The following is a 26,583-nucleotide window of genomic DNA, read 5'->3' on the forward strand; positions in this document are numbered from 1 at the left end:
GTCTCAGGAGTGACCTCTGCCCTCCTCACATGTCTCTTCACTCCTAAAGCAGCAGGCTGTGCACTCAGCACCAGTCTCCTGGTTGTTGCCCTTGGATTGGAGCCTCTCTCTCCCTTGTCCCGACCCCCTCTCAGCCTCTGAACAGCTCCTCGGTCCTTCAACCAAGTGCTGCTCTCTGCATATCCCACCTTGTGCTCCTTGCTCCCTGACACGTGTTGTGGGTCACTCAGGGCCACCAGGTGCCGCTCTGGATGGGCTGGGGCTTGGCTCGGGCTAGGTTTTGGGCCGCAGGTGGAGGGAAGTCTATGACAGTCAGGCCTTTCATAAAGCTGAGTTCGACCTCCTCTTAGCCTCTTTACAGGGTGACGTGATGCTAAACATGTCTGTGCCTTCCTCTGCCTGGAGCCACGTCCCCAGACGCCCCCATTTCCCCAGCCTTGGACCCCCTCATCCTGCTACACTCACCTGCTGCCTTGAAATTCTCCCTCCTGGGTGGGTGCCTGGCCTTTGTTCCCACCAGTCTTGGCTCCTTAGGGCCTGTCCTCTCTGTATTTCTCTGAGGCCGCCTGAGGGGTCTTCATGGCACCTCCTTTCTGCCCTGTGATGTCGCTGCCCTCTTCTGTCTGACTTCTTGTCTGCCTCAGCCTCGTCCCAGCCACTGCCTCCATTCACCCACTCTGCAGATAGCCCGATATTAAGGTTTGAAACCATTTCTTGACCTGGTAGTTGTGAGTGTCCAGCTTGGGTCAGCTGGCCCCTTCTTTGTTGGGGACAGTTGGGGCTGACACAGACCAGCACATCAGCACTTTGCCTCCCTCCTCTGCGCAGCGGCACCATGGGCAGGCTGCTCAGTCCTTGGACTCTCCTGGCCCCACAAGGGCCCTGCAGTGGCTTGAGAATGTCCCTGGCTCCCTTTGCTGCCACAGCAGTGATGACAAATCTGACACAGAGGAACCCATGCAGTCCCGAACAACGCTCCATCAGGGGCTGAACTGAGTGGTCCCACCCACTTCCTTCCGGCCCCTCTGCCAATGCTGGCCGTCACCAGCACTTGCATTGGCCTGGGAAGGACACTAGGTCCTTTCAAGCCTGAAAAAGGCAGCCCCCACTGGTGGGCTATCTGGTGTGGCCTCTGAATGGGGAGGATCAGGATACCTTTTCTTACACTGATGTTTTTCCTAAGCCATATCCTGTTTATTAGTTTCATAAGGCGGCTGTAAGAAAAGTACCACAAACCGGGTGGCTCAAATGGTAGAAATTTATCCTCTCACCGTCCTGGAGCCTAGACGTCTGAAATCAGAGTGTCAACGGTTGCTTCCTTCTAGGCGCTCAGGGAAAGTCTGTTCCCTGCCTCTTCCTGTTAGGAGGCGGTCGCGGGCAATCCTCAGTGTCCCTTGGCTTGTAGACCTATCACTCTGCTCTCTACCTCTGTCATCACACAGTGTTCTCCCTGTATGTCTCTGTCTTCACATGGTGCTGTCTCTCTGTGTCTGTGTCCACATTTCTCACTTCTCATAGGGACACCAGTCATTGGATTGGGCCCAACCTAATCCAGTGCGATCTCATGTTAATTTGATTACGTCTACAAAGACCCTATTTCCAAATAAGGTCACGTTCTGAGGTTACAGATGAGCATGACTCTTGGGATGACACTCTTCAACCCTGTATACTGATAGATAAAAGACAGTTTCATCATGTGTTTCCATTTCAAGAGTCCAAATGTTAAATGAGCCTTTTTGTAGTACGCCTTCAGCTGGGCCTTTAGGATAAAAAATAACACTGGTTCTTTCAAGTAAAAGGGGGAAACTTACAGTTTATGGTGAACTGGTACCACACAATTTCTTAGTATTTATGGAGTGAAGAAATTGGTTGCTGGGTCTTCTGACCTGTCGCTTGATGCTGCAGTGCTGGGGATGGTAAATTCTTTTAAACACAGCTCCTGCCCTCCAGGAACTCTCAGTCCAGGTTAGGAGACAAGACTTTTTTTCCCTGAAGGTGTAACATTGTGGATAAGAGCAAGGGCTTTGGGGTCAGACTGGCCTCGGCTGGATTCTGTGTCTATTGTTATTAGTCATGTGACCTTGGGTTGGTCACTTAACCTCTCTGCATCTCAGCTTTCTTTACTGTAAGGTGGGGAGGAGAGTAGCACCGTACATCATAAAGTGGTTGCAAGGATTAAATGAGATAATGCTTCGTGGTAGCTATTACTATTATTATTATTACTATTATTACAAAAACAATTCCAAGTTGCTTGTAGTCATGAGCTCAGTTGAGAGGCACAGTCTGTGCAAACATTCAAATTATTTCCTCTAAAAAGCAGAGCTATTAGAAAAGAATGATCTGGCTTGGCTCAGAGTCATGTTGAGATGACTAAATGCTTTTTAAAAAAAAAAATCTTCAAAAAAAAAAAAGGGTTGTGTCCTGGTGTACCAGGAAGATTTTGAGAATAAGCGATTTATCAAGCTATTGAGAGTGTAGGGGGAGGTCCCATCTCCTGAGAAGGACCCTTGTGAGCCCAAGCTCAGAAAACATGCAATTTCCCTGGAGCAAAGGCTGGTTCCTTAGAAATGGGAAAAGTACCAACTCCTGAACTTTTAAACCCACTGGGGAGAAAGCTGTAGCATCGAGGCTCCCTTTGCCTGCATCTCTTTCTCCTCACGTGGTGGGTTGTCTTGGCAGAACCAGCACTCCAGCAGTGCCTCTTGGATGGAGAGGTCCCCCAGCCTCTTAGGAAGCTAACTCCCAGCAGTTCCAAAATTGGCCTCAGAGGTTCTTTTTAATCCTGATACTGCTGGATGGAGGGAGGAAATGAGCCAGAACTTGGGTTCCTTTTACCTGGATTTCAAACAAAGACTGTCACCAAGTGCTGGCCTGCAAGTGAGCTGTGTCCACAGGGCAATTTTGTGTTTAAGTGTGAAATGCCAAAGTGAGATTTCTTTCTTTAACAAATGAACAGGTTTCTTTGATTTGGAAGTGCCCTCTTTGTTGTGTAAGGTTAACATTTACCACCACCGGCTGGATCAAGAGTGGCTTTCTGAGTGTTGAGTTCATAATCTGACTTAAAGAAACTTTTCTTCAGCATTTAAAAAAAAATCTTTCAATGTCCTAGATTATCTGGATGTTTTAAGAGAAAACTTCTTTTTGTCTTAACATGAATTCAATTCAACCAAGCAAAGATACCTTTGAGTTCTTAATACGACTCCATACTTGGGAAGACACTAGGAAAAAAAATCAAAAAACGTATAGTTTTGGGGGGAAGCAAGTCCAACAAACCTGAGACAGAGAAGTAACAGCAAGGAGGCCACACCTCCTACCAACGCACATCTTAACATAAACAGCATATGTGGCCCAGAATTTGTTTTTTTACCTTTCTTGAATTGACTTTAAAAACCTTACCATTTTATATGAAAGTCATGAGTCCGCTCCCTCTAATTTATACAGATCTTTTCAAATTTTAGAACATGAACCTGTTGATTTTTCTTAGTTCAAAAGCAATATCTACTTGTAAAAATGTAAACATCATAGGAATATAAGACACAAGAAAGTACAAATCTCTCACAGTCCCATCCTCCTGAGATAACCACTGTTCATGACTATGGATACTGATTTTTAAAGGTTACCATCCACATCATGGGTTCTGCAGAGAAGAAATTGGAAATATTAATGATAGAACACAAAGTGAAGCTTTTCAGGACAACTTCACCTCTGCAAGTTGAAGAGACTAATTATGACCATAGATCATGGGAACTGAATACTTGATAGGTTCATGGGTGTTTTAAAGATTCTTTTTTAAGAGCAGTTTACCACAAAATTGAGAGGAAGGTACAGAGATTTCTCATATCCCCCTCTCCCCACACCTGCATAGATTTCCCCATTATCAACATCATTCACCAGAATAGTACATTTTTTGTGAAGGACGAACCTTCATTGACACATCATAATTGCTCAAAGTCTGTAGTTTACCCTTAGAGTTCATGTTTGGTGCTGTACATTCCACAAGTTTGGACAGATGTATAATGGTGTATATGTATCATTATAATATCATACAGGGTATTTTCATTGCCCTAAAAATCCTCCTTGCTTTGCATATTCATCTTTCTCTTACCCCCACCTCCCTCCCCTTTGGTAACCACTGATCTTTTTATTGTCTACTTAGTTTTGCCTTTTCTGGAATGTCACAGAGTTGGAATCATACCATATGCAGTGTTTTCAGATTGGCTTCTTTCACTTGTAGTATGCATTTAAGGTTCCTTCCTGCCTTTTCATGACTTGGTAGCTCTTTTTTAGGGCTGAATAATACTCCATTGTCTGATTGGACCACAGTTTATCTATTCACAGGACATCTTGGTTGCCCCCATGTTTGGCAATTATGAAGTAAAGCTGCTATAAATATCCATGTGCAGGTTTTTGTGTGGATGTAAGTTTTCAACTCTTTTGGACAAATACCAAGGAATGTAGGTAGCTGAATGGTAGGTTAAGAGTATGTTTCGTCTGTAAGAAACCACCAAACTGTCTTCCAAAGTGGCTGTACCAGTTTCTGTTCCCACCAGAAATGAATGAGCATTCCTGTTGCTCCGCATCCTCACCAGTATTTGGTGTTGTCTGTGTTTTGGGTTTTGATCATTCTAATATGCGTGTGATGGTATCTCATTGTTTTAATTTGTGTTTTCCTGGTGAGGATGATGTGGAACATCTTTTCATATAGTTATTTGCCATCTGTATGTCTTCTTTGGTAAGGTGTCAAGATGTTTGGTCCATTTTATAATCAGGTCATTATTATCTTATTGTTGAGTTTTAAGAGTTGTTTGTATATTTTGGATAACAGTCTCTCTCTCTCTCTCTCTTTTTTTTTTTTTTTTCGGTCCCTATAAAGTGCATTTAACATCAGAAGTATTCAGATGAGGCTTTAGAATAATAATTGAGAAAACAGATAACAGTCCTTTATCACATGTGTCTCTTGCAAATATTTTCTCTCAGCCTGTGGCTTGTCTTGTCATTCTCTTTCACGGAGCAGAAGTATTTAGTTTTAATGAAGTCCAGTTTATCAATGATTTCTTTCATGGATCATGTCTTTGGTGTTGTGTCTAAGGGGTTCATTTTTAAGGAATGCTTTCCTGGAGCTCTTACATCAAAATGACAAAGGTTACAGACCCTGAAGCATTGGTGCCTTGACTGAAGATGTGTGCTGGCAAAGGAACCGCATTCACTGGCCCACTTCTGAGACTCTTCCCATGACAGGGGTAGCTGACCCAGACACAGGCTTGCCCTCCTGAAAACCTGTTACTTTGGCCGCTTGATTCACCAGATGTCAGTTAGCTTGACTGGAGCTTACATTCCACGGCTGGAATAAACTATTTAAAAAATCTCACATCTATTTTTGAAGAACCATCTGTTAAAATTGCTTCTTTGTCCAATGCTAGAAGTGCAAGAAAATCATTTATAGCCAGACTTGGCCGCATCAAATTTATTTCATTCCACAAACACCAAAGTCAATTTACTTGAAATTCAGTTCAATCCAGTTCAGAAAACATTTATTGACACCTGTCTGTGGGGCATGCAGAGCTGAGAAAGGCATTGTTTGCCACCAAGGAGCTTGTATTTCAGTAGAAATTTATTTCTGCATGAAAGATATAAACATGAATAACTAAGTTAGAGCTGAATATACTAAATTCCTCAAGAGAAGACTAATCTAATTATTACATGGGGAATGTACAATTTCTTAGAGAAAGTACTTTTTCAGCAGTACGTTTCAACTGTGTAACCTTACTGCCAAGCTCAGCACTTGGAAAACCAATAAATGCTTTGTTGATTGAGTGAATGATTAAATGATGGATGGGCCATGGATATGGTTTGCATTTTTGTTTAAGAAGGGCATTTTGGTGAACACTACTGAATAGACCAAAGTGCCTGATTAATTCAGAGGAGTAATTAAAAGGGAGGCATGTTCCTGAGGGCTGGGAGTACCCGACCAAGACACTTGTCCTTGATGAGCAGACCTTGAGGATCCATGGAAAGTTTTCTGAACAACAGACTATCCTGTTCAGAGCTGCACTGGAACATGCCCAATGTACTAGAACATCACTGCAGGCAGTGTTTCCACAGTTGGGTCCCTAATTGGCTTTGTCCAGCAAACTGATTGTATTGGGCCATTTTTCCCCCTAGGATATTTAGGAAAATTGAAGTGATCATGATAAACAAGTGGTTCTGAAACTTTAGACACAGTAAAAAAATCATCAAGGGAAATCCTTAAATGTGCAGATTTCCAGCACGTCCCTCCAGAGGGCCTAATCCAGCCGATGTGAAGGAGAACCCCCATCTGTATGGTTCACAAAGACCGCCAGGAGGTTCTGATGGAGGCTGATTTTGGAGCTCACATTGAGAAGCCGTGGAGTGGAGTGTTTTACTTGGTGAACATTATCTTGTCCGGATTCAGACAGAGCTCTTTGGACAGTGTTTCCTAGATTGGCTCACAGCTTCAGTCAATCAAAGGCAGACGCTGCCAGAATTTCCCTGCAAGCTCGTTTTTGCATCAGTGTTTGGTTACAGGCTCTTCCATGGTACCTTTACTTTCATCTATCTATTGGAACCATTCCAGAAGATTCTTAGGGCCCATATAATGCTATTTACCCAGAAATCAGAATGGAGGGGAATGAATTGCTCATGGTTGAAAGCAGACATTTCTTTATGTAACTTTTAGCATGTTAGAAACCCAGCAGAGGAATTATTCATCATTCCAGCTAAATCATCATGTTATCTCCAAAATGTTTTCATGCTTAGAAACTTACTCTCTCCTGTTCTGCTTTGTACTTTTTAACTTACACTGATGATATCACACCAGCCCTTTGTTCTAATTTTGCAGTGACCTTTTACCCAAGGTAATTAAATTCTGCCATAACCAGTACTACCATTTAATAAGACCTCGTCATGAGAAACAAAATTAATATCACAGGCAGAGGTGGGCATTCTAAGACTCTGTAAAAACAAGGTTACTGTGGGGAAATAGTAAATATTGACCAAAAAAGAAAAAAAGCATAAAATATTCATGGAGAAAGGACTGTCTATCAAGGAATGGAAGAGAATTACATAGGATGGTGGTTCAATTAGTGCTTAGGTGGAAAAGTTAAGAGGCATGAGAAGTGTTTGGATAAAAGGGCCTGCTGGCCAGGGGGGCCTTGGCCACCCTGATTGCCTATTTTCTCAGTGAAATAAGAAGGAAGATCATTAGCTGATGGTGAGAAGGGTAGAGAGGGTGTTGGAAGCTTTCAAGGTGCAAAACAGGTGGGAGTTCAGGAAAGTAAAAGGATTTGACCTTGTTGGCTAGTCAGTGGCATCTCAAAGCAGGATTTAGGAGAACTTGGAAGCAGAGGAAACATGGTAGGATGGCTGGGCAACCCTGTGAGTCTACTGAAGGTTGGAGATCATGAAATTAAAGTGACCCTAGTCAGTGAGGTGTGTGTTCATGTTCAGTTACCTGGGTGATGGGGTGTAGTAAGTGGAGAGTCGAATGGAACAGGTGAGTACGAGGAAGTGAGGGGAAGGGGGTACTGAGAGGCACGAGAGAAGCGATTGCAGTGTTAGATCACAGAACCTAACAGGTCAAGAGAAGAGCAACGCCAGCAAGGAAGTGGGGGGCAGAGAAAGTGGAAGAATGGGGCAGCCTGTGTGACCGCAGACTTGTGGGCTGGTGTGATGATGGAGCAAACTGGAAAGACAGGAAAGATGGCTATTGTAGTGTGTTCAGTAGTGTGTCCCCCCGCCACCAATTCCTATCTATGTGGAACCTCAGAGTGTGAAATTATTTGGAAACAGGGTCTTTGTAGATGTAATCTGTTAAGATGAGGTCATACTGGATTAGGACGGGCCCTAAATCCAATGACTGATGTCCTTATGAGAATAGGTGAGGACATAGGGACATGCAGGGGAGAAGGCCATGTGACACAGAGGCAGATTAGAGTGGCACAGCCCAAGCCAAGGAACACCAAGGATTGCCAGGAGCCACCTGCTAGTAAAAGGCAAGGAAGGATTTTTCCTTCGAGGCTTCCAAGGGAGCATGGCCCTGCCAACACCTTGATTTTTGAATTCAGGGACTTGGAACTGATAGAGAATAAATTCCTGCTGTTTTAAGCCACTCAGGTGTGGCACTTTGTTACAACAGCCCCAGGAAGCAAATACGACCAGCAGCTTCCTATTCAGTCAGCAGTTCCTAACTTACTGCCCTCTGTGATCATGAAACAGTCATTCTTTGTGGATCTGCTTGGCTGTGGCTCCAGTGCTTGCCTGGGTCTCATTATGGGACAACCGCTAAAGCTGGGTGATGAAACAGCTTGTGCAGAAGGGCGTGTTCGGCAGTGCCCTAAGGACTCCCATCGTTCTTTGTGGAACACTTAGAGTGTTAGCATTGTTTAATCCTTTACAGCTTCCTGCCACATAAAGGGGTGATTTCCTGCTTAAATATCCTTCTGCTGCTACGCAGCGATGCTGATGGTAAGCATGACTCAGGCTGGTTTCCTCTAATCCATCCTTCAGCCTAAAGTCTGACTAACAAGGTGTTTCCAAAAGCAATTGGTTTTTTGCTACCTGCAGTTTTTCTCTGGATCTTTCATTCAAGAACTCAGTGAGGGCTTGTTCAGAGCCCAGCTCTGCAGGGATATGATCTACTCCTTCTGCCATAAACAACCACCAACCCCAAGTGGAATAATTCACAGCAGGGAGGAAATCCCACTTGGGCCCAGGATGGTCCAAGGAAGTTGATTTTCATTGTTGGAAGAGGCTTAAAGCCATGCCTGCCAGCCATTGCCTAGTCCGGAACAGGTTTGAGCAAGGGGAGCCTGACCCTCCCTGCTTCCCTGAGGCTGGTGTCTGGGTTGGGAGGAGCGCCCCCTGGCGTCTGAGTGCTCTCTCCTGAGAGCTGTGCGGGGGTTTTGCCAAACTGCTGGAGTACTTGAGAAGGCTGGAGCAGGCGTGAGGGTGCCCTTGTTCTTTTCCTCACTCCGCATTCATCAAGCCCCTGCTATGTGCTAGGATTTATGTCAGGCACGGGGCAGGTACAAAGATGAAAAGGGCAAGCCTCACCCCACCGTTCTGAAGGTTACCTACAGGTTAACAACAGATCCAGTCCTCACTAGGTGGTGAGGACTGGATAGAACCATGTGTGGTAGACCGAGAAGGGGGCTTACTCTGGGAGAGGTGGGGAGGGACTTCCCAAGACGTGTGTTTCCTCTGGAACTTGAGGGAGTGAGGAGCCCACCTGGTGGAGAAGAGGAGGAAGGACATCCTGAGAGCTCGGATCTGGGTGCCTGACGATGGGCAGCAGGCGAGCCCCTTTTGAAGCCTCTTTAAGAATAGGGAAGAAGAGACCCAGATTATCATGCAGAGGACAGAGGTAGCTATTCTCCACCTTTGGCTTCTATGGGGTTTCCCTGTGTCCTGACAAAGATGCAGAGGAATGAAGAGGACAGCATCTCCTTCAGCTGCAGCCTGGTTCTAGATCTAGTCTTAAACCAGCGAGGTCAGGCAAAGACTTGGTCCTGGTTTCAGCTTGGCTCCTAATCACCTAACAAGTTGCTAAAACCTCTGGACCTCAGTTTTTCTACCTGAAAATGGGGGGAGGGTCAGGTTGGACTGAGGATCTCTAAGGTCCCATCTAGTCTGACATTCTGTGGGTCTAAGACTTCTTGAAAGACTGTGAAGTTTGGATCCAGAGAAAGTTGGGTCAGAGGAGCAGAGGGCTGAGGAATAGGGTGGGAAGTCACCCTCGTGAATAGGAGACAAAGAGGGGGACCTCGGAAGACCCTGAAAAGATTTAGTCAGAGTGCCAGGAGGAGAGCTGCACAATTCAAAGAAGTCTGTGTGGGCCCCGGTGTCCGATGCCATGGAAGGTGGAGCATGAGGATTCAGAAAAGGGCCCTGAGCTTAGCAAGAAGAGATCATGGTTGACCTTCGCAGAACAGGAGCCAGGCTTGGGTGGGCCGAGCATGAATAGAGGGGTGGTGAGTTGGAGGGCTCCCCTGGGCTAACCTCTGAAGTAGTACCTCGGAGGGACCTTTCACTTCCTCCCTCTGTGCCCTGACTCCCGTGCTGCCCACTGACTGCCCCACCTTACCCCATTACTGCTCTCTAGTGTTCTGAATTCTCAACAAAACTAAAAAAAAAAAAAAAAAAAAAACAAATTTGGTACTGCTTTCTGCCAGGAACTGTGTTAAAGACTTTGCATATAGGTTAATTTGTCTTTACCATAACCTTGTGATAAATACTATTATTTCTTCTTTTTTATAAATGAGGAAACTGAAACAGAAATTAAGAGACATGCTCAGACTCACATAGCTTGAACCTGGGATTTGAACCCAGGCAGCGTGAAACCAGAGTCCAAGTTTTAATAGCCGACACTGTGATGGAACTAATTCATACTATAATGTGAGTGACTGACTGATTACTCCAGATGGAAATTGTCTCCTACCTGAGACTCCTTTGCCTTGTAATGGAGAAGTTTCAGAATCCAAAGGGTGGGAGTGCAAATGCTGGTATTTTTTTGGACAAGGTGGTTAGTCTTCTAATCTCTTAAATTATATTGTACAGATTACTGGAAGTTCAAATATTTTGTCTATGAGAAAAAGAAAAGCTGACGTTTGTCAGTGAGTTTTAAAGAGTTTGTGACTAAAAGGGGAGATATAGAAGGCAGAGATGATTTTTGTTTTTTTAGGAGAGAGAGATCCATGCATATTTGAAGGCAGAGAGAAGGTCCTTGTGGGGAAGGAGCCAGTGGAGATACTTGAGAAGGGGGGTCACTTGGAGGGGTCCCCAAAGAATCAGAAGGAAGTGCGGTCTCAGGCATGGGAATGGGGTTCACTCTACTAAGCAGGAAACATATTTTCCTCCGGAGTCTGAAGGGAAGATTGGGGGATAAATGAGGGGACAGATGTGTGTGGAAGTGACAGCCAGGAGAACGAAGGGAGAGTATGGTGACCACCTTGGTCTGCTTGGTGAGAAAATTGGAGGTGAGTTTCTCATCTGCCATGAGGGTGGAGAGGGCATTTATGATCAGGAGCCTCCAGCAGAAAGGGGTCAGTACAGAACCTCATGAGTAAAAATCTAGAGAAAAGACCTGCAGCAGGAAGGGTAGAGTTGTCCCCTTTGCAGGGCTCCAGTTTTCCACGGCATTTCCCCATCTCAGTGTCCTCACTGCAGAAAGGCCCCTGACCTCAGGCTGGGTTTCCAGATTAGAACTGAGTGATCTTAGGCTGGATCTGTTTGCACTGGCTCCTCCTCTCGCTCTCCCAGTGGCCTCTGTGTTCTCCCCATCACCTTGAACACAGCCTGATGAGTGACTTTTAAATGATGGTCATATATAGATTCTTTAGAAAAATGTGTTCATGTGCATCAGGACACTCATTCAGGCCACAGAAACAGACTCACAGACATGGAAAACAAACTTGTGGTTACTGGGGTTGGGGGCGGGGAGGAAGGAAAGGGATAAATTAGGAGTCTGGGATTTGCAGATGCTAACTACTTTACATAAGATGTAGAAACAGCAAGGTCTTATTGTTCAGCACAGGGAGCTATCTTGTAATAACCTATAATGATAAAGAGTATAAAAGGGAATGTATATATGTATAACTGAATCACTGTGCTGCACACCAGAAACTAGCACAACACTGTAAATCAACTTTACTTCAATTTAAAAAAAAAGAATCTGTATCTGAGTCACAGCTTATCCCAAGTCAGCATTACCAATAAGCATCTCCTTCACCTGCTGCCTCAGGAACACCGAAAACTCCTCATGTCCAGGAAACCAGCGTGTTCTGACACGTCCAGGGTGAGAGCCATCTCTGACTGGATCCCTTTTTGGTGTTTTAGGAGAAGAGGAGGAAGATGGCGGAGACGAGGATGGGTTGGACGGTACAGTCAGGGTCCCTGTGCCCAAGGGCCGGGGAGGGACAGTGTCAGAAGCTCACCTTGCCCGGAGGCTCACGAAAGGGAAGAGCAGCCGGCGGATGCTGTCCAACAAGCCACAGGACTTCCAGGTAGGAATAGCCTGAGCGCCCCGCATGCCTGTGGTGCCACCAAATCATCCAACTTCTAGCAAATGTGGTGTTGTGAGGAAGAGCCTCTGCCTGTGGGCGATGGCTCAGCTAGCACAAAGGGATGTCAGGGCAAACCCAGCAAGAAGAGCTCCCACCTTTCTTCTGCATGCAGCAGTGAATGTAGTCAGTCCAGATGAGGCACTTCAGAGAAATAAAATCCACTTTGGTGGTAGGAAAGCGCTAATCAAAGAACAGAAGCTCAGGTATTGCGTTTTTCACAGCTCTGGCTCCTTCTTTGGGAGATAGGCTACAGAGTGAGTTCGTAGCTCCTGGGGCTCAGGAAGACCGGGCGGGAGGCTGGGGTCTGAGCAGAGGCCCCTGCCCAGCCCTGCCCTTTCCTGGGCCAGCCCTGGACTATTGCAACCTCACTACTGCTCTTGGTTTTTGCATCCCCACTCCAGTTCCCACCGTGAGAGTGAGCACAGATGGTCGCACCCAGTCCGAGAGCACCTAGTGCATTGCAAAGCTGCCCTGGCCTGGTTTCAGTGGTCTTTTCTGGTGGACAAGCAAAGGCAACACCTGAGGATTCTCTTACACCTCATGCTGGGAAAGGATTGGTAACGACTCCCCTTCTGTGCTTGCAGATCCGTGTCCAAGTGATCGAGGGCCGGCAGTTAAGTGGCAACAACATCAGGCCTGTGGTCAAAGTCCACATCTGTGGCCAGACACACCGAACAAGAATCAAGAGAGGAAATAATCCATTTTTTGATGAGGTAAATGGACAAATGTGTGTCCTGCTCTGAGTCTGTTCTGTTTATATGCATATAAATTTATACATCTATTCTTGGGTCCTCTCACCGTCCCCTGTCCCATGTGGGAGGGGAACAATGTGCAGACTTAATTGTACACACAATACAAGGTACCAGCAGTAAACATGACTCGCTAAGAACCACTGAGTCTTGAAGCCACACGGCCTGCTTCGTCCTTGGTTTCCAGAGCTGTTGGTATCTTTCTGGTGGTTTTGCAACAAATTCCGGAAGGAGCCCTTCCTAAGCGGTCCTCGCGTCCCTTACAATGGAGCACACCAAGAGCTTACATCTGCCTTTGCTCTTTGTAATTAGCAGATGTCTCTGAGGGATGACTCGTGTGACTAAGTCACCGACTTTTTAAAGGTGTCAAAACCTACTTGGCTATAAAAATAATATAAGTTAAAGGAAAGCAGTTATGAGCCAAAAGGTTTTCCCCCCAATACTGAGAATATAGTGTGTTCTGTTGTCCTCTTCTGCAACATTCTTCAAAAATACTGAGTACCTTGATAGTCATCTTCACTGTCAGGAAACTCCACAATTAGGGCTATGAGGAGAAATGGTAAGTTTGGGGAATTTTTCAGAGTCCAACCTTACTCTGCTGAGGAGACGCATTTCTGAGATTCCTCTGGGCTCAGGCTCTGTTCTCTGAGCCCAGCCCTTTCCTGCCATAGTTTCCTCTCCCAGGTCCTCTTAGTTTCCTACAGCTTGTAATCCCAGCCCTGGCTCTGGCCTTGGTTCTTTTTTCCAATCTCTATTCACAAAAGGAACCGGTTTCCTCCGTATAGTGCTCCTGTTCCTTTCCCTTTGTTCCAGCTGGCCCCCGGCTTTTCAGACGCCCCATCTTCTCACCTTCTAACTTCTCCTTAGGTGAACCGCAGGCAAACAGGCAGATAAGTAGGGTCAAAGCTAACATAAAAGGTGGGTGCACACCGATGGGGCCACTGGAAGCGACTTGTGAAAGGCCAGGAGAGAGTCACGTTGAAGGACAAGACTAGATTGCAGGGAGGATGAGGTAGGGGGTGACCTGATGCCTAAGGCATGGGACCCTTCAATCCATTTATAATGCAGGACAAATATTTACTCAGCTACATTCTGAGGAGCCCAGCGTGAATCTCCACCTCAGAATTTTTCCATTTTAATGAATTCTTTTGCGATTAGATCTCTTGGCAAAAGGAAAGGATCAAATAACGAGGCCTCTAAACAGACCAATTCATAAATCAATAAAAAGATTTTACTAAAAAAATCCCTAATTTACATACATGTTCTTAACCAAGTGATTAAACTTGGGATCACCGATAATGGGACAGACAGACATGTGTGTCCTGATGTGATATAATGGAAGTAATCAACATCACCTGTGCCATTTCTTGTCCAACAGTCAACTTGAATCTAACAGTGAAGAATCACTGACAGAAATCCAGGTTGTGAGATACTCTACAAAGCATCTTGTCTGCACAAAAATAAACAACAAAAATAAGCCGGGAATATTACTCGAGATCAAAAGAAACTAAAGAGATACAACAACTGAATAGAATGGAAGATCCTTGAGTGAATGCTAGATTTAAAAAAAAAAGCTAAAAAGAACTTTTCTCAAAACAATTGTAGAACTTTGAAATTTTACTATGTTACATGTTAAATTTCTAGAGTATGATAACAGTATTATGATTATTGTAGAAAGACGTCCTTGCTCTTAGGAGATGCATGCAAAGGTATTTTTAAGGAGTAAAGCGTTATGTTATCCAGAACCTTCTTCCAAATAGTTGTTAAAAATAGAGAGATAAAGCCAAAAGCCAATGTAACAGGTGAACACATGTGAAATGTGGTGTTTATTTACCATTCTTTCAATTTTTTTCTGTAAATTTGAAATATTTCTAGGTTAAAAGTAGGAAGAAAAAGTCTCAGTTTAAATAAATGCTCAATCTTTCCCTCTTAGGATCAACATTTATTGGTACGTAAAGTTTTGGTATTATGGTACAACCTCTATAATCCCAATTTTCATTTCCCAAGAATCAACCTTCTTAAACTTAGCTGTCACCATGAGTTAAAATGTGGTCCATGCTGATTCTACTGAGGGACCAATATAATCTAATGGGAAGATTTGGCTTTAAAAGTGCGTTCTTAGAAAGAACAAAATTAGAGTCACTGGATAGAAATGATAGTGCTAAAAATGGTAGAGAATTATCCTCAAGTTCCCAGATCATGCAAGCCCTAAGCATGTGAAATAACCTTAGATCTTTAGTTAACTACTACATATCTGGTCCCAAAAGAGCAATTTTATTTAGGTAAGTAAACGCTATAGTTGTTACTTAACCCTTTTGCCTTTTTCCAACATGCAGAGTTTACCGTGAATCTCATGGTGCTTAAGCTCCAGGGGCTTTGGCAAGGTCCTGCAGTATGTCCATGTGGTCAAACCTAATTTGGGTTTGTGCCTTGTATTTTCTTGTGAGGGCCCCCAAAATTGTAGCAGCAGATCCCACTAAAGCTAGTCTACCCCTGCTGACCTTCAAACACTTTTCTCTTCTGTTTCAACAGTTATTTTTCTACAATGTCCACCAGACTCCTTCTGAATTGATGGATGAGATCATCAGCATTCGGGTACGGGGACCACAGGGTAGGAAGGGAGTGGTCACTAACTGAACTGCCAGATCCGACTGGTAATCTTTTCACTGCTCTTCTTTCTTCTAGGTTTATAATTCCCATTCTTTGCGGGCAGACTGTCTGATGGGGGAATTTAAGGTGGGTGTCAACTGTGTGTTCCATTCAACTTACATCAAAGATGGGCTCTTTCATAATGAGGAATCTGATTCCTGACCAGGTCTCAGGATGCCCATCTGGGTAACATCTTAAGGTTATGAGTAAGGCATTGAGGCTATGATCCTTCTAAGACATTGAGGCTGTGATCCTTGCTGAAGGCTGGAATGCCAGTAAGACATCAGAAGTTCTAGAAGATGATCTGGGTCAGGCATACCCTATCTGCCACAAACTAGCCACATGTCATCCTCTCTGGTCCTTAGTGTCTTCATCTGTAAAATGAAGACTAGGTGAGATAGAATATAGAAAGCACCCAGCACAGCGCTTGGCACATTGGAGTGCCCAGTCAATTGGTTGTATTAATATTAGCATTAGCATTAGTTGGAGGAGAGGGAAGAGGATAATTGGATAGGTGACTTCCTGTAGGGTGACCAAAGTCCAGGCTTGCCTGGGACTGAGGGGTTCCACAGAATGTGATACTTTCTATGCCACTGGTAAAGTCCCAAACAAACCGGGACACATTGGTCACCATGTCCCTTCCAGCTCTTAGACTAGCTTATTCATTCAAAATGATGGATTGGGGGCCTTCTGTGTATCATACTTCAGGCAAGGCATTGGGTGTACAGAGAGGTTAAGATGGAAATGTTGGGTCACAAAGTAATTTGTCAAGTCAAAAGCTTTATTTTTAAATGTAATAATGATGATTTCTAGAGATGATTGAACTAATTTTAAAATCTGTTTGAACTACTTAAAATTTTTTTTTCCCAGATTGATGTTGGATTCGTTTATGATGAACCTGGTAAGTAATGTTCTCCCATGAACTTGAAGATTCTGGGAATCAAAAAAATTGGGGGGATCAAGGAATCAAAAACATTTTTTTTTCTTGGTTAAGAAGAGGAAAAGATATGTGGTGGGAATTATAATAGTAGCTTAGTATGAATGTCTTTTATTTAATCTAATGATAATCACCCTAACATTTACAAGTAGGCTTTCTCTGTTTTGTGAGGATAGTTTCATCTTATCAAATTCAAATTTTAAAACCAGTTAATAGAGCTTAGAGTGTCCTGTTTGAGTCACACCAGGGCAGGATGTGGGTGGGGAGTCAGTGCAAAGCAGTGGACATTAATATAGAGTCTCACTTGGGGAATTTTGCACGTCATGGCAATGCTTGGAGGAAATGCTTGTTTATCTTATAGCAGATGAAGTCACGGACCTGTCAGCTTCTCTGTTGCATGTCCCTGTCCTTTTACACCTTCTTTATTTTAGGTCATGCTGTCATGAGAAAATGGCTTCTTCTCAATGACCCCGAAGATGACAGCTCGGGTGCTAAAGGCTACCTGAAAGTCAGCATGTTCGTCCTGGGAACCGGAGACGAACCTCCCGTGAGCTTCCAGTTCTCTACCCTTTACATTTTTTCACTAAAAACGAGGACCAAGAGTTAAGCAAGTGGGGGTCAGGGGTTGTGAAATGGAGCCTCTGGTCGATAACCCCAGCCCTCCAATGTTTCAGCAGCTGTCCTTTCCTTCACTACAGTGTTATTATTCTGGCTCATGTAGGCTCCTTCCTGGTGTCTATGAGTGGGGTTTTTTATTCAGTAAAGGTGTATGTTTTTAAGACTCCCCCGCATCGCCGTATCTGCAGAGCGTGGCTCACTTGCAGAATCAGTCATTGCTCCCTAAATGTGCAGTTGTTATTCCAGAAAGCTGGACGGCAAACCAGTAGCCAGAAAGAAATTAGGAAAAGCTTCAGGAACTCTCTCTCTCTTTCTTTATTTAGTGCTCATAAGATTACAGAAGGACACATTATTTTCTTGTAGTGTAGTGATCAAAGAAACATAGGAGCGTTGCTTTTGTAGAGCAGCTTTCAGGTTGAATTGGTGCCGAACTCTTAATCCCCAAATACAGGAAATCCTAATGAAAAGAGTTCCGATGGGTTTTATTTGACAAGCATCGATTTGGCTTCTTCCAAGGACCACTTTTCTATGTGTATAATGTGTGATCATGTGTCCCCAATAGCCTGAGAAGCAAGATCGTGATAATGACAGTGATGACGTGGAGAGTAACTTGTTACTCCCTGCTGGCATCGCCCTCCGGTGGGTGACCTTCCTGCTAAAGATCTACCGAGCGGAGGACATCCCCCAGAGTACGTACTGATTTGCTTCTGCCCCAGGACCATCAGTTATCTGCAGGATGAGATGTATTAAAATTATACTCTGAATAGTGACCAGTGGTCCCTGCCATAGGTCTCTCTTCTTAAAGGCCTTTGTGGAGTCATTTTCATTCATTCTGGATCCACTGAAAGCCACCTACACAGGCTTACAGGGCAGCCTATTGGTCACTGACCCATGGTCCTTATGGAGCCTTTGACCCATTCAGCTCTATCCCATCTCTCGTCAGTGTTCCACGTCTTCCCCTTATTCTAGAGACTCTCAAAGAGAGGTCAGCAGTCAGCCCTGCTAACTCCTTTCATCCCCAATGAAAATGTGAAATTTTATAAACAAATAATGTCTTTGCTATCAGACTATTAAAAATGGCTGAGCAAAATGTGGCTAAGTGCCAGTAACTGAAAGTCTGTCACGATTGTGTTACGAGATACGGTTATTAAGAGATTGGGTGCATCTAAGAGAATGACTTAGAGCGACTGTATTCATGGAGAGCAGTCCAGTTAATCCTCTGTCCTTGCAGAGAACCCAGCATCCTACCTGGCTTGCCTGGCCTGTCTGCTCCCTGCTGGGTCCTGGGGCACCGGGCCTCTCTCCCAATCCCCAGGAGGTAGCACCCATTGTACAGGCCAAGGAGCTCATTAGGATTTGCTGCTTTCCTGGGAACACCCTGTAACGCCTCCCAGACCACTTCCCCTCAGAAATAGCTTAAATAAAGTAAATAAGTTAAACCTCATATGCTGTTGCCTGCTTGGGTCTGTTCAGCTGATCTCTGTTCACTAAGTTTGCTAAAACAGAAATTTACTGTTTGTAGTTAATTAAACATGTAATTTTTGATTATGCCCAATTTCCTTATAATTTCTCAGAAGAGGTCAGACTAGGCCTATATGTTGACCTAAAGAACCTTTTCCAAATTGAAATGGCCTGAGTTTTGAATTGCCTCTGACTCTTTTTGGATGGAGTTTATTCTACTTTTTTCCCCTCAATAAATGATCAATTCCCAACATAATTTATTGGTTTATTTCTCAAGGTGCTCCTGTTGATTTGAAAACTTTGTGGGAAGAACATATTTTCTGTTTCTTTCAAACAAGACAAAAAGGACTTCTGCGATCCAGTGCCCCTAGTGCTGGCCACTTTTGAGAACAATGCTTGTTGCAACTATTTTTCTCTGTAGGAGAAAATTTTTAATCTTGCTGAGTGATGTCTGTTCTTTTAAGAAAAATCAGATCTAATTTCTGCTGTGTGACATGTTGCTTTCCAGTGGATGACGCCTTCTCCCAGACGGTCAAGGAGATATTTGGAGGCAGCGCAGATAAGAAAAACCTAGTGGATCCTTTTGTAGAAGTTTCCTTTGCTGGAAAAAAGGTTTGTATGTGATCTAAATGCAGATGCTTCTAGAAACACATGTGCTTTTCCTTGGAGTGATTTCTTGCTTATTCTTTGTTCGAGTACCCCCCTGATGAGCTGGACACTGTGCGGGAACACAGATTATCTGAGCCTGAACATGCCAGACTTCTCCAGAGGGTTATTTTGGAGTACAAAGTATGCAGAACTCAAATGAGAAAATTCGGTCTTTTTGAAACATTAGAACAGTGAAAGCTACCACTGAATTATTTGGATTATTTCCAGGTCCACACATTATCTTAATCCTAGGTAAGGTCCCTAACGAGCAACAGTGATCCCTGGTAAATGTGGGCGGATAGCCCACCATACCCAGCTGCCCACTCCTGTCTGGTTTCTCACCTCCCATGCCCCATCAAGCTGCTGAGAATGGAGAGTTGAGCAAGGGAACCCCATCCCAGTGCTCTGAAGAAAGCTGGGAGACTCTTGGTGTAGGAACACCTGCAACCACCACTTTTACCTGCAGAGATGATTGAAGATTGGAGAGTGAGATTCTACATAGAATAACAATGCACCAGACAGTTCTAGGCATGAAGACATAGCATCTTCTATGTCTCTGAACCATTTATTTATGACAGTGAGATGTCACAAACCCCACACAGGGCCTGGGATATTTACTGGGAGAGTCTGTGGGAGGTGATAGAAAGGACTTCAGTTCTGGAGCAAAATGAAGCCAGATTTAAATGCAGGCTTCACCCCACTCCATGGGCAGTGACAGCAAATTCCATATTTCCTGAGTCTCAATTTCCTAAACTATATGTGGGGATAATGATAGTCTCATAGGATTGTTGAAAGGGTTCATTAATTCGAGAAGTAAATATTGTGCGTCTACTAAGTTATCAGATACTGTCCCCCGTGTTGGGGATAAAGTGAGCGAGACAATCTTTGTTCTTGTGGAGTGTACATAGAAGGGACAAGCAAACAAGAAGTTGAATAACTTCAGCTAGTGTTGACTACTTCGCAGATAATAAAGCATGGGACAAGAAGTGATTGGTGCCGGGGGCTGGAGGGGTATCAGCTGGGTTTTCAGGTGGGACACCCTTGAGGATGCAACATTTGAGCAGAGTCCTAGATGATGCAAAGATCTGGGGGGCTGGGGCCTCCAGGCAGAGGGAAGAGCTGATGTAAAGGCTCCAAGGAAGAGATCCATCTGCGGGGAAAGCATGCTTATGTGGCGGGAGTGGAGCAAGCCAGGCGGAAACTGAGAGATGAGGTTGGAGAGATGGGGTGGGGGAGCGGGGCAGGTAGGGCTTTATCGGGCAGAGTTTGAGTTGACTTGATTCTGTGTATACTCGAGGAGCTGACAGAAGTGGCTATGCGGGGAGTGGCATGAAAGTAAGGAGGCAGGAGAGGAAGTAGGGATCCAGATGGGAACCCACTGCTGGCATCTGGGGAAGATCAGATGAAAATAGAGGTGTCGGTGTTACTAATGAATTGGATGAGGCATGTGATGGGAAGAGAGGTGTGGTGGCTGACTCTGGCTCAAGCCTGAGCAGCCTTGTGAATGGAAAGACAGGAGCATTTTGGGGAGCAGGGAGAGGGACTGGTGTGCAGGATCAAAACATCAGTTTGCACATGTTAGTGAAGAGATGCTTATTAGACGGTCTGTAATGCATACTCACTAAATATTAACTCTTGCATCATGATGCTAATCCGATGTTAGTAATCTGGTGATTGAAAACTAACTTTTATTGGGTTTTTTTGTGGGGGGGTGGGGTAATCAGGTTATTTGTTTGTTCGTTTAATTGTTGGTACTGGGGATTGAACCCTGTACCTTATGCATGCTGAGCATGCGCTCTACCACTGAGCTATACCCCACCATGGAAACTAACTTTTAGTGTATAGAAGAAGCAAAGATTAAAATTAAACCCATGTCATATTTTACCAAATTGTTACCAAGAAAAATAAACTTTTAGCGAGGTTGCTAAGTATATAGCTTATAAGTAAACTGCTAGGGTCATAAACTAATATGCATATATTATAAACTTTGAAAAATAACGAACTTGAACACCTGCTGTTTTGTCTTGATGATTTTACAGGTTTGCACGAATATAATTGAGAAAAATGCCAACCCTGAGTGGAATCAAGTTGTTAATCTTCAAATCAAGGTTTGACTTTCTTTTCTTTTAGAAAAAGTAAGAATACTTACTCTTATAATTACTGAATAAGTTGAGAAATAACTACTTTTTTTTTCCGTTTCTTTTTAATAGTTTCCTTCAGTCTGTGAAAAAATAAAATTAACAGTATATGACTGGTGAGTTAAAAAGGATTTGTGTCTAATTCAAAATTTAAAATTTAAAATTCAACATTTGGATATTAAGGAACATTACTTTAGAGGATCTAACTCTTACTTTTCAGGACATTTACTTTTCTTCCAAAGGGAAGGGATAACCTGCTCCTGGAATTGGGTGTTTTCTTTAAAAATAATAATAGTGGCAGAAAAGCTTTAAATATCTTGGTTGAGCTGCTAATAAACAGAAGGAAGGAAAAATGATCTGAATATACCCCAAGATAAGAAATCAAGGCTTTAAATACCATCAGACTGTCCAAAATAGACTTCAGAAATAGAGTAAACTACTCTGGGAAGAATCACCAAAACATTCTGAGTTGTTGTTAGAAAGGAAAGTGGACAGAGCTCCCTATCTGATTGAATGCAAAGAAAATTCATTGAAAAGTTCTGATGGACTTTTTACTAGGCCAACCTCCTAGCAATAATTGGCCATAATGAGGCCATTCTTGGGTCTACTCTAGTTGGATGGGTCATTCAGTTGGCCGCCCTCAGCTTCCTGGGGGTGGGAATGGCAAATATCATCACAGTCGTCAATGGGATCACCATCATCATCATCATTTATTATTATTTTAGCTGCTGTGTTTTGAGCACGACTAAGTGCCAGGTGCTGTGTCCCAGGCCTTATCTACATTATTGCAGTTAGTCATTAGAGTAACCCTAAGGAACAGAGACTATTACTAGTTCATTTTACAGATGGGGACCCTGAGGCTCAGAGGGGTCAGGTGACTTGGCCACAGTCACTCAGATAGTTAGAGACTCAGTTGGGTCCCCATCCTGCCTGGCCTTAGTTTTTCCTTTGGCCCAATGACTTTCATGTTAGTGCCTCTTGGGACTATGGCAACAAGGCACTTTGGGAGGAGAGGAGTAGGCTTTATTTTGTTCAATGACCACATCACAGGGTGAAGTCATTGACCACATCATTGAGGGCCCTGAAGGGGGCCAAGGCCAAAATGAATCCCCCTTCCAATGAGTGTGAGCTAGTTTTAAGGCCCTTGGGCCCCTCAGTTGACACGCTGAAGGTGTTCCAGGGGCCTTAGGAATCCTCAGGAGTGTGGGCTTGAACCCTGCATAGCTCAGGTGACCATTCTGGCCTGCAGTAGGTTGATCTCTGATTGAGCTATCCCAGAGTTGCCTGTGGTTGCTGCAAATGTGGGGTGTTTTTTTTTTCCTGACCTAGTCCACCCTCTCCAAAGCAATAGCAGATCAGGATGTTTAGAGAGACCCTGTTTAACTGGGGAACCCTTGGATCCAGATCTTAGGTTACATACCCTGTAGGGTATTTGCACAACTGAGGGAAGCTAAGGATTCTTTAAGTGTGCTCTAGACCCTGTCCAGATGGACAGAGAACGTGCAAGTCTCATGCATGTGGTGGGCTTAATACCCCAAAGTAATAATTTTTCCTCATGCAAACTATGTTTAATTAGTCACTTTCTATAACTTAATATTATTATACTATATAATGTATAATATTATACATAATGTACATAATATTACTATTAAATATAATAATATACTATAGTATAATCTTTCCTCAAAATACTGAATGAACCTTTTTCCTCCCTCCCATGGGGTCCTAAACTTCAGAGTGAGTGCCACTAAATGAAATAAAGAAGAGTGATTAAACAGAGAGCATGTTATTAATATAAGCCTTATTTTTGTAAACCTACTATGTGCTCAGCCAGGGACCATTTCCTGAGTTAGACTCACAGACTCTCTAAGATACCCATGGAAAGATACACAAAGTTGTATACACTTGTAGTGAGCAAACTTGTCCCTACCACATAGATAAGATTCAGGCTCTAGGTAAGCAAATGTAGTCATAAAAAATAGTCTTTCTCTCCTAGTACCTGCCCAATTAATACTTGAATTGAAAGGGAAGTTTTTTCTTTATGAAGGAGCCTTAGATATAGCCCAGCGTAGTTGTTGGCGTCATCATAGTCATTAGTGTGACCATGCTAAAATAAGATATGTGCACTCCTTCTATGTAATGTGGCTTTATTACACTCACCAAGCAATGTGCCTGTAATTGATCCATTCATTTTATGGCAACAGTGTTGAATGTGGCCTTAGACAGATCCCTTTACTTCTGTAAAAATCTCAGTTTCCATAACTGAAATGAGTTGTCTGACTAGATCAATGTTTCTTGAAGTGTGGTTGGAGGACCATCTGCATCAGAATCAGTTGGGATGTATACTTGTTATAAACGCAGACTCTCTGTTCTTCACCCCTGCTTTTATTGAATCAAAAGCTTGAATAGAAGATGGGGGGTAGTGTAGAAGATGGGGGGTAGTGGTGGTTCTCAAGTGATTATTAGAGAATGGGAAAACTTGAGGCCCACTGGACAGGGTGATTTTTGTGGTCTAAGGTCTTTTCCAACTCTATCTTATTGTTGTTGAAATGAAGATCTATCTTTATAGGTGGAGGCCTTAACCTGTTCTTTTACACAGGGACCGTCTTACCAAAAATGATGTTGTTGGAACAACATATCTACACCTCTCTAAAATCGCTGCCTCTGGTGGGGAAGTGGAAGGTGAGTCACACAGCAGAGCTGGAACAAGACAGGATGGAGAACTTTTGGAAAAAGAATGAACTGGGGTAGCCACCTGACAATGAACTTAGTTTCTTAAAAGACAAATAATAAGCCTAGTGAACCATGTAGTAATGTTTTGATAACGACCAGCCAAACAATGAATTAGTTATTAATAATCAAGGTAACTTTAAGTTTAAAAAATTTAGCTTTCTTGCTCCCATCCAAAAACTCTCTCCCAGTAGCTGTTTTACAAATTTTTGAGTGTCGGTACAGAATGCACCTTGTTCTTTAGGGTGAAACTGACACCAGTTCACCCAAATATAAAATGTTATTCCCTTCTCTACTGACTTCCTTGGCAGGAACAAGGAGGTCAGATGGCAATGAACCATGTAATCTCCACTCCAGATAATGTGCATTTTGTTTTCATGCATTTTTATGCCAACAGGCATTGATAAGCTTCTTTTTGTTGTTTTTGGTAAACTAATTGGCTATGCCTGGTATTATGGTTCTGTGTATACATCAGAAATTGTAATAGGGAGTTAAGGAGATAAAATTAAGATGGTAAGAGAAAAAATTAATGTTAACACATTAATATCATCAGTTTATTTTTTGTTACCAAAAAAATTCTCATAATTACCAATAGATTAAACACATTGAGTAAAGTGAGAGAATTTGAGACAAAGTTTTGTTTTGGGGAACCTAAGGTTCCTCTCATCCTGATCTTGTTTAAAAGAAGACTTTATAGGTCTTTTTTTTTTTTTAAATATTGTATACCAAGCAATAGATAGAACCTGAAACGTAATAGAGATTTGGTGAAGAAGATAAAGATTTCCTCACTCAAGAAGCATGAAAAAAAAAGGCAATTAGAAATTCCAGGAAAAATAAAGAGCTGAACCAGGAAGGTATAGGCCAAATATAAAGTCAAGTATTCCATTGTTTTAAGCAATTGGTAGAAGGTAAGAGATTCCATCTAGACATTCTCTGCCAAGTGGCATAGGGGACCATGCTGCCGGACCTGTACAAAGGAAATGTAATTACAACTCTCCTTTTCTCTGCAGAATACAATATTATATAGTGGTTATAATATAAGCACTATTAATTGTTTTTTAAAATGTTTCATTAAACCTGTAGTCAAAGCTCTAAATAGAAGGTAAATATCATCGCCTCTTACAACGTACAACCATAGAAGACAGAGCTTAGGAGTGAAAACACGAAGAAGAGAGGCAGGGAAGGGTAGACACGCTGTTAACCTCTTCTTATCAAGTGGGGGATCCAGATATAAAGGCTAGGTTAAATCATAGGTTAGATAAAGACTAGATTAAATTTATTGGTTAAAGATAACCAAGAGAGTAATTTAAAATCATGCTATAACTATATGGGAGGTAGGGTAAAAAGTACTTAAATTGACTTATCATTAACAGGAAATCATTAAATAATTACCTAAAGATAACTATATAAGAGATAATAGAATGAGCATTTTTTTTCAGTGATACGATAGTTATGTCCAGAAGAACTAAAAACAAATTGTTACCAGCAGTTTCAGCCCTTGTCTCTGAGGCCTTCTCTCATTGCAGGCCCTACAGACAGTCTAACAGGGTCTCAAAATAGCAGTGAGCAGCTATCCCCCCAAGCCCCCAAAAGAAGCAAATAATGTACTATTAAATAGGCCTTTGCTTACACAACCTTAGACTGAATTAACTTGGATTCTCTGATCTTAATCCCATTTAAGTCAGACATAGGACAAATAAATATTTTATTAAAATCATGAAATGTTGGTAACTTCCCCCGGCCTCCTCTGACGGTGGGAAGCTAGTTCTCAGACGCTTCACTACCCTGGGGCTAATGAGACTGGGTTATTTCACATGTGGTGGTGCTGCCAGTTGTCACAAAGCCTTGAGCTAGTTTGCATTTAACCAGTGACACTCATATAAATTACAAAAGTGTCGTGTGATTTGAGTCTGAATTTGGGATTTTTCTGGTGTTGCTAAACCACTTACCCAGCACTGGATTTGATTAACTTTTTCATGTCTCTTTTATCATGCCCGTATTTCTCTTGTTTAACCAACCGTATTTTTACTACATAGATTTCTCATCTTCGGGATCTGGGGCTGCATCATATACAGGTTTATGCTTTGTAATTTTGCTATCTTCTTGATTTTTCTGTTTACTATTACCCAATTAAGAATTTATCAGTTGATTGACTTTATCACCTTTTTTTTTTACATTTTGCTGTCTTAAAAATAGTTTTGCTAGAGTAATAATTTTTGTATCAGTGTTGTCCCGTTGTCCTGCAAAGCTAAGTTTACACAAATGTGCTAACCAGGCTTTGCTACATGCCTCATGTTTTCACCTAGATGCATACCGTCCTGTTTGTAATTACTTGTATAACATCATTGTAAATACTTGTATAACATTTTTTGTTGTTGTTGTTGTTTATGTTTTCCACTTTGTACCTTGAAGGTCTTCATCTTCCAACTATGCAGGAGGTTATGCAGGATCATAACCTGCCCTTGGGTTTGCACAGCACTTGCCATTCTTTGCAAGTTTGCTCAATGCTCTCACACTTGACCATCACAACCCTCTTAGGGCAGATGTTATTGTTCCCCTAATAGATGAAGACT

The 26,583-nt window shown here is 43.0% G+C and overlaps 1 protein-coding gene across 5 annotated transcripts in view; it reads left to right on the forward strand.

Moving 5' to 3' along the window:
* MYOF (myoferlin) overlaps window positions 1-26,583 on the forward strand; it is a 148,155-nt gene that overhangs the window by 41,055 nt on the left and 80,517 nt on the right. For 3 of the 5 annotated variants that reach the window (XR_004323874.1, XM_014558348.2, XM_006183659.3), the window contains exons 6-17: window positions 11,854-12,020; window positions 12,665-12,793; window positions 15,362-15,424; window positions 15,515-15,565; window positions 16,349-16,379; window positions 16,847-16,962; window positions 17,596-17,722; window positions 19,003-19,106; window positions 21,182-21,250; window positions 21,353-21,396; window positions 23,880-23,962; window positions 26,047-26,085. Coding sequence is in view for 4 of the 5 variants with exons in the window: in XM_014558348.2 (XP_014413834.2) it covers window positions 11,854-12,020; window positions 12,665-12,793; window positions 15,362-15,424; window positions 15,515-15,565; window positions 16,349-16,379; window positions 16,847-16,962; window positions 17,596-17,722; window positions 19,003-19,106; window positions 21,182-21,250; window positions 21,353-21,396; window positions 23,880-23,962; window positions 26,047-26,085 (1,023 nt within the window). In the remaining variant the exon portion in view is untranslated. The remainder of the gene's footprint in view (window positions 1-11,853; window positions 12,021-12,664; window positions 12,794-15,361; window positions 15,425-15,514; window positions 15,566-16,348; window positions 16,380-16,846; window positions 16,963-17,595; window positions 17,723-19,002; window positions 19,107-21,181; window positions 21,251-21,352; window positions 21,397-23,879; window positions 23,963-26,046; window positions 26,086-26,583) is intronic. The other 2 variants (XM_014558349.2, XM_006183660.3) reach the window with 1 other exon arrangement.

Source organism: Camelus ferus, chromosome 11, assembly GCF_009834535.1.
Source record: "Camelus ferus isolate YT-003-E chromosome 11, BCGSAC_Cfer_1.0, whole genome shotgun sequence".
NCBI lineage: Eukaryota > Metazoa > Chordata > Mammalia > Artiodactyla > Camelidae > Camelus > Camelus ferus.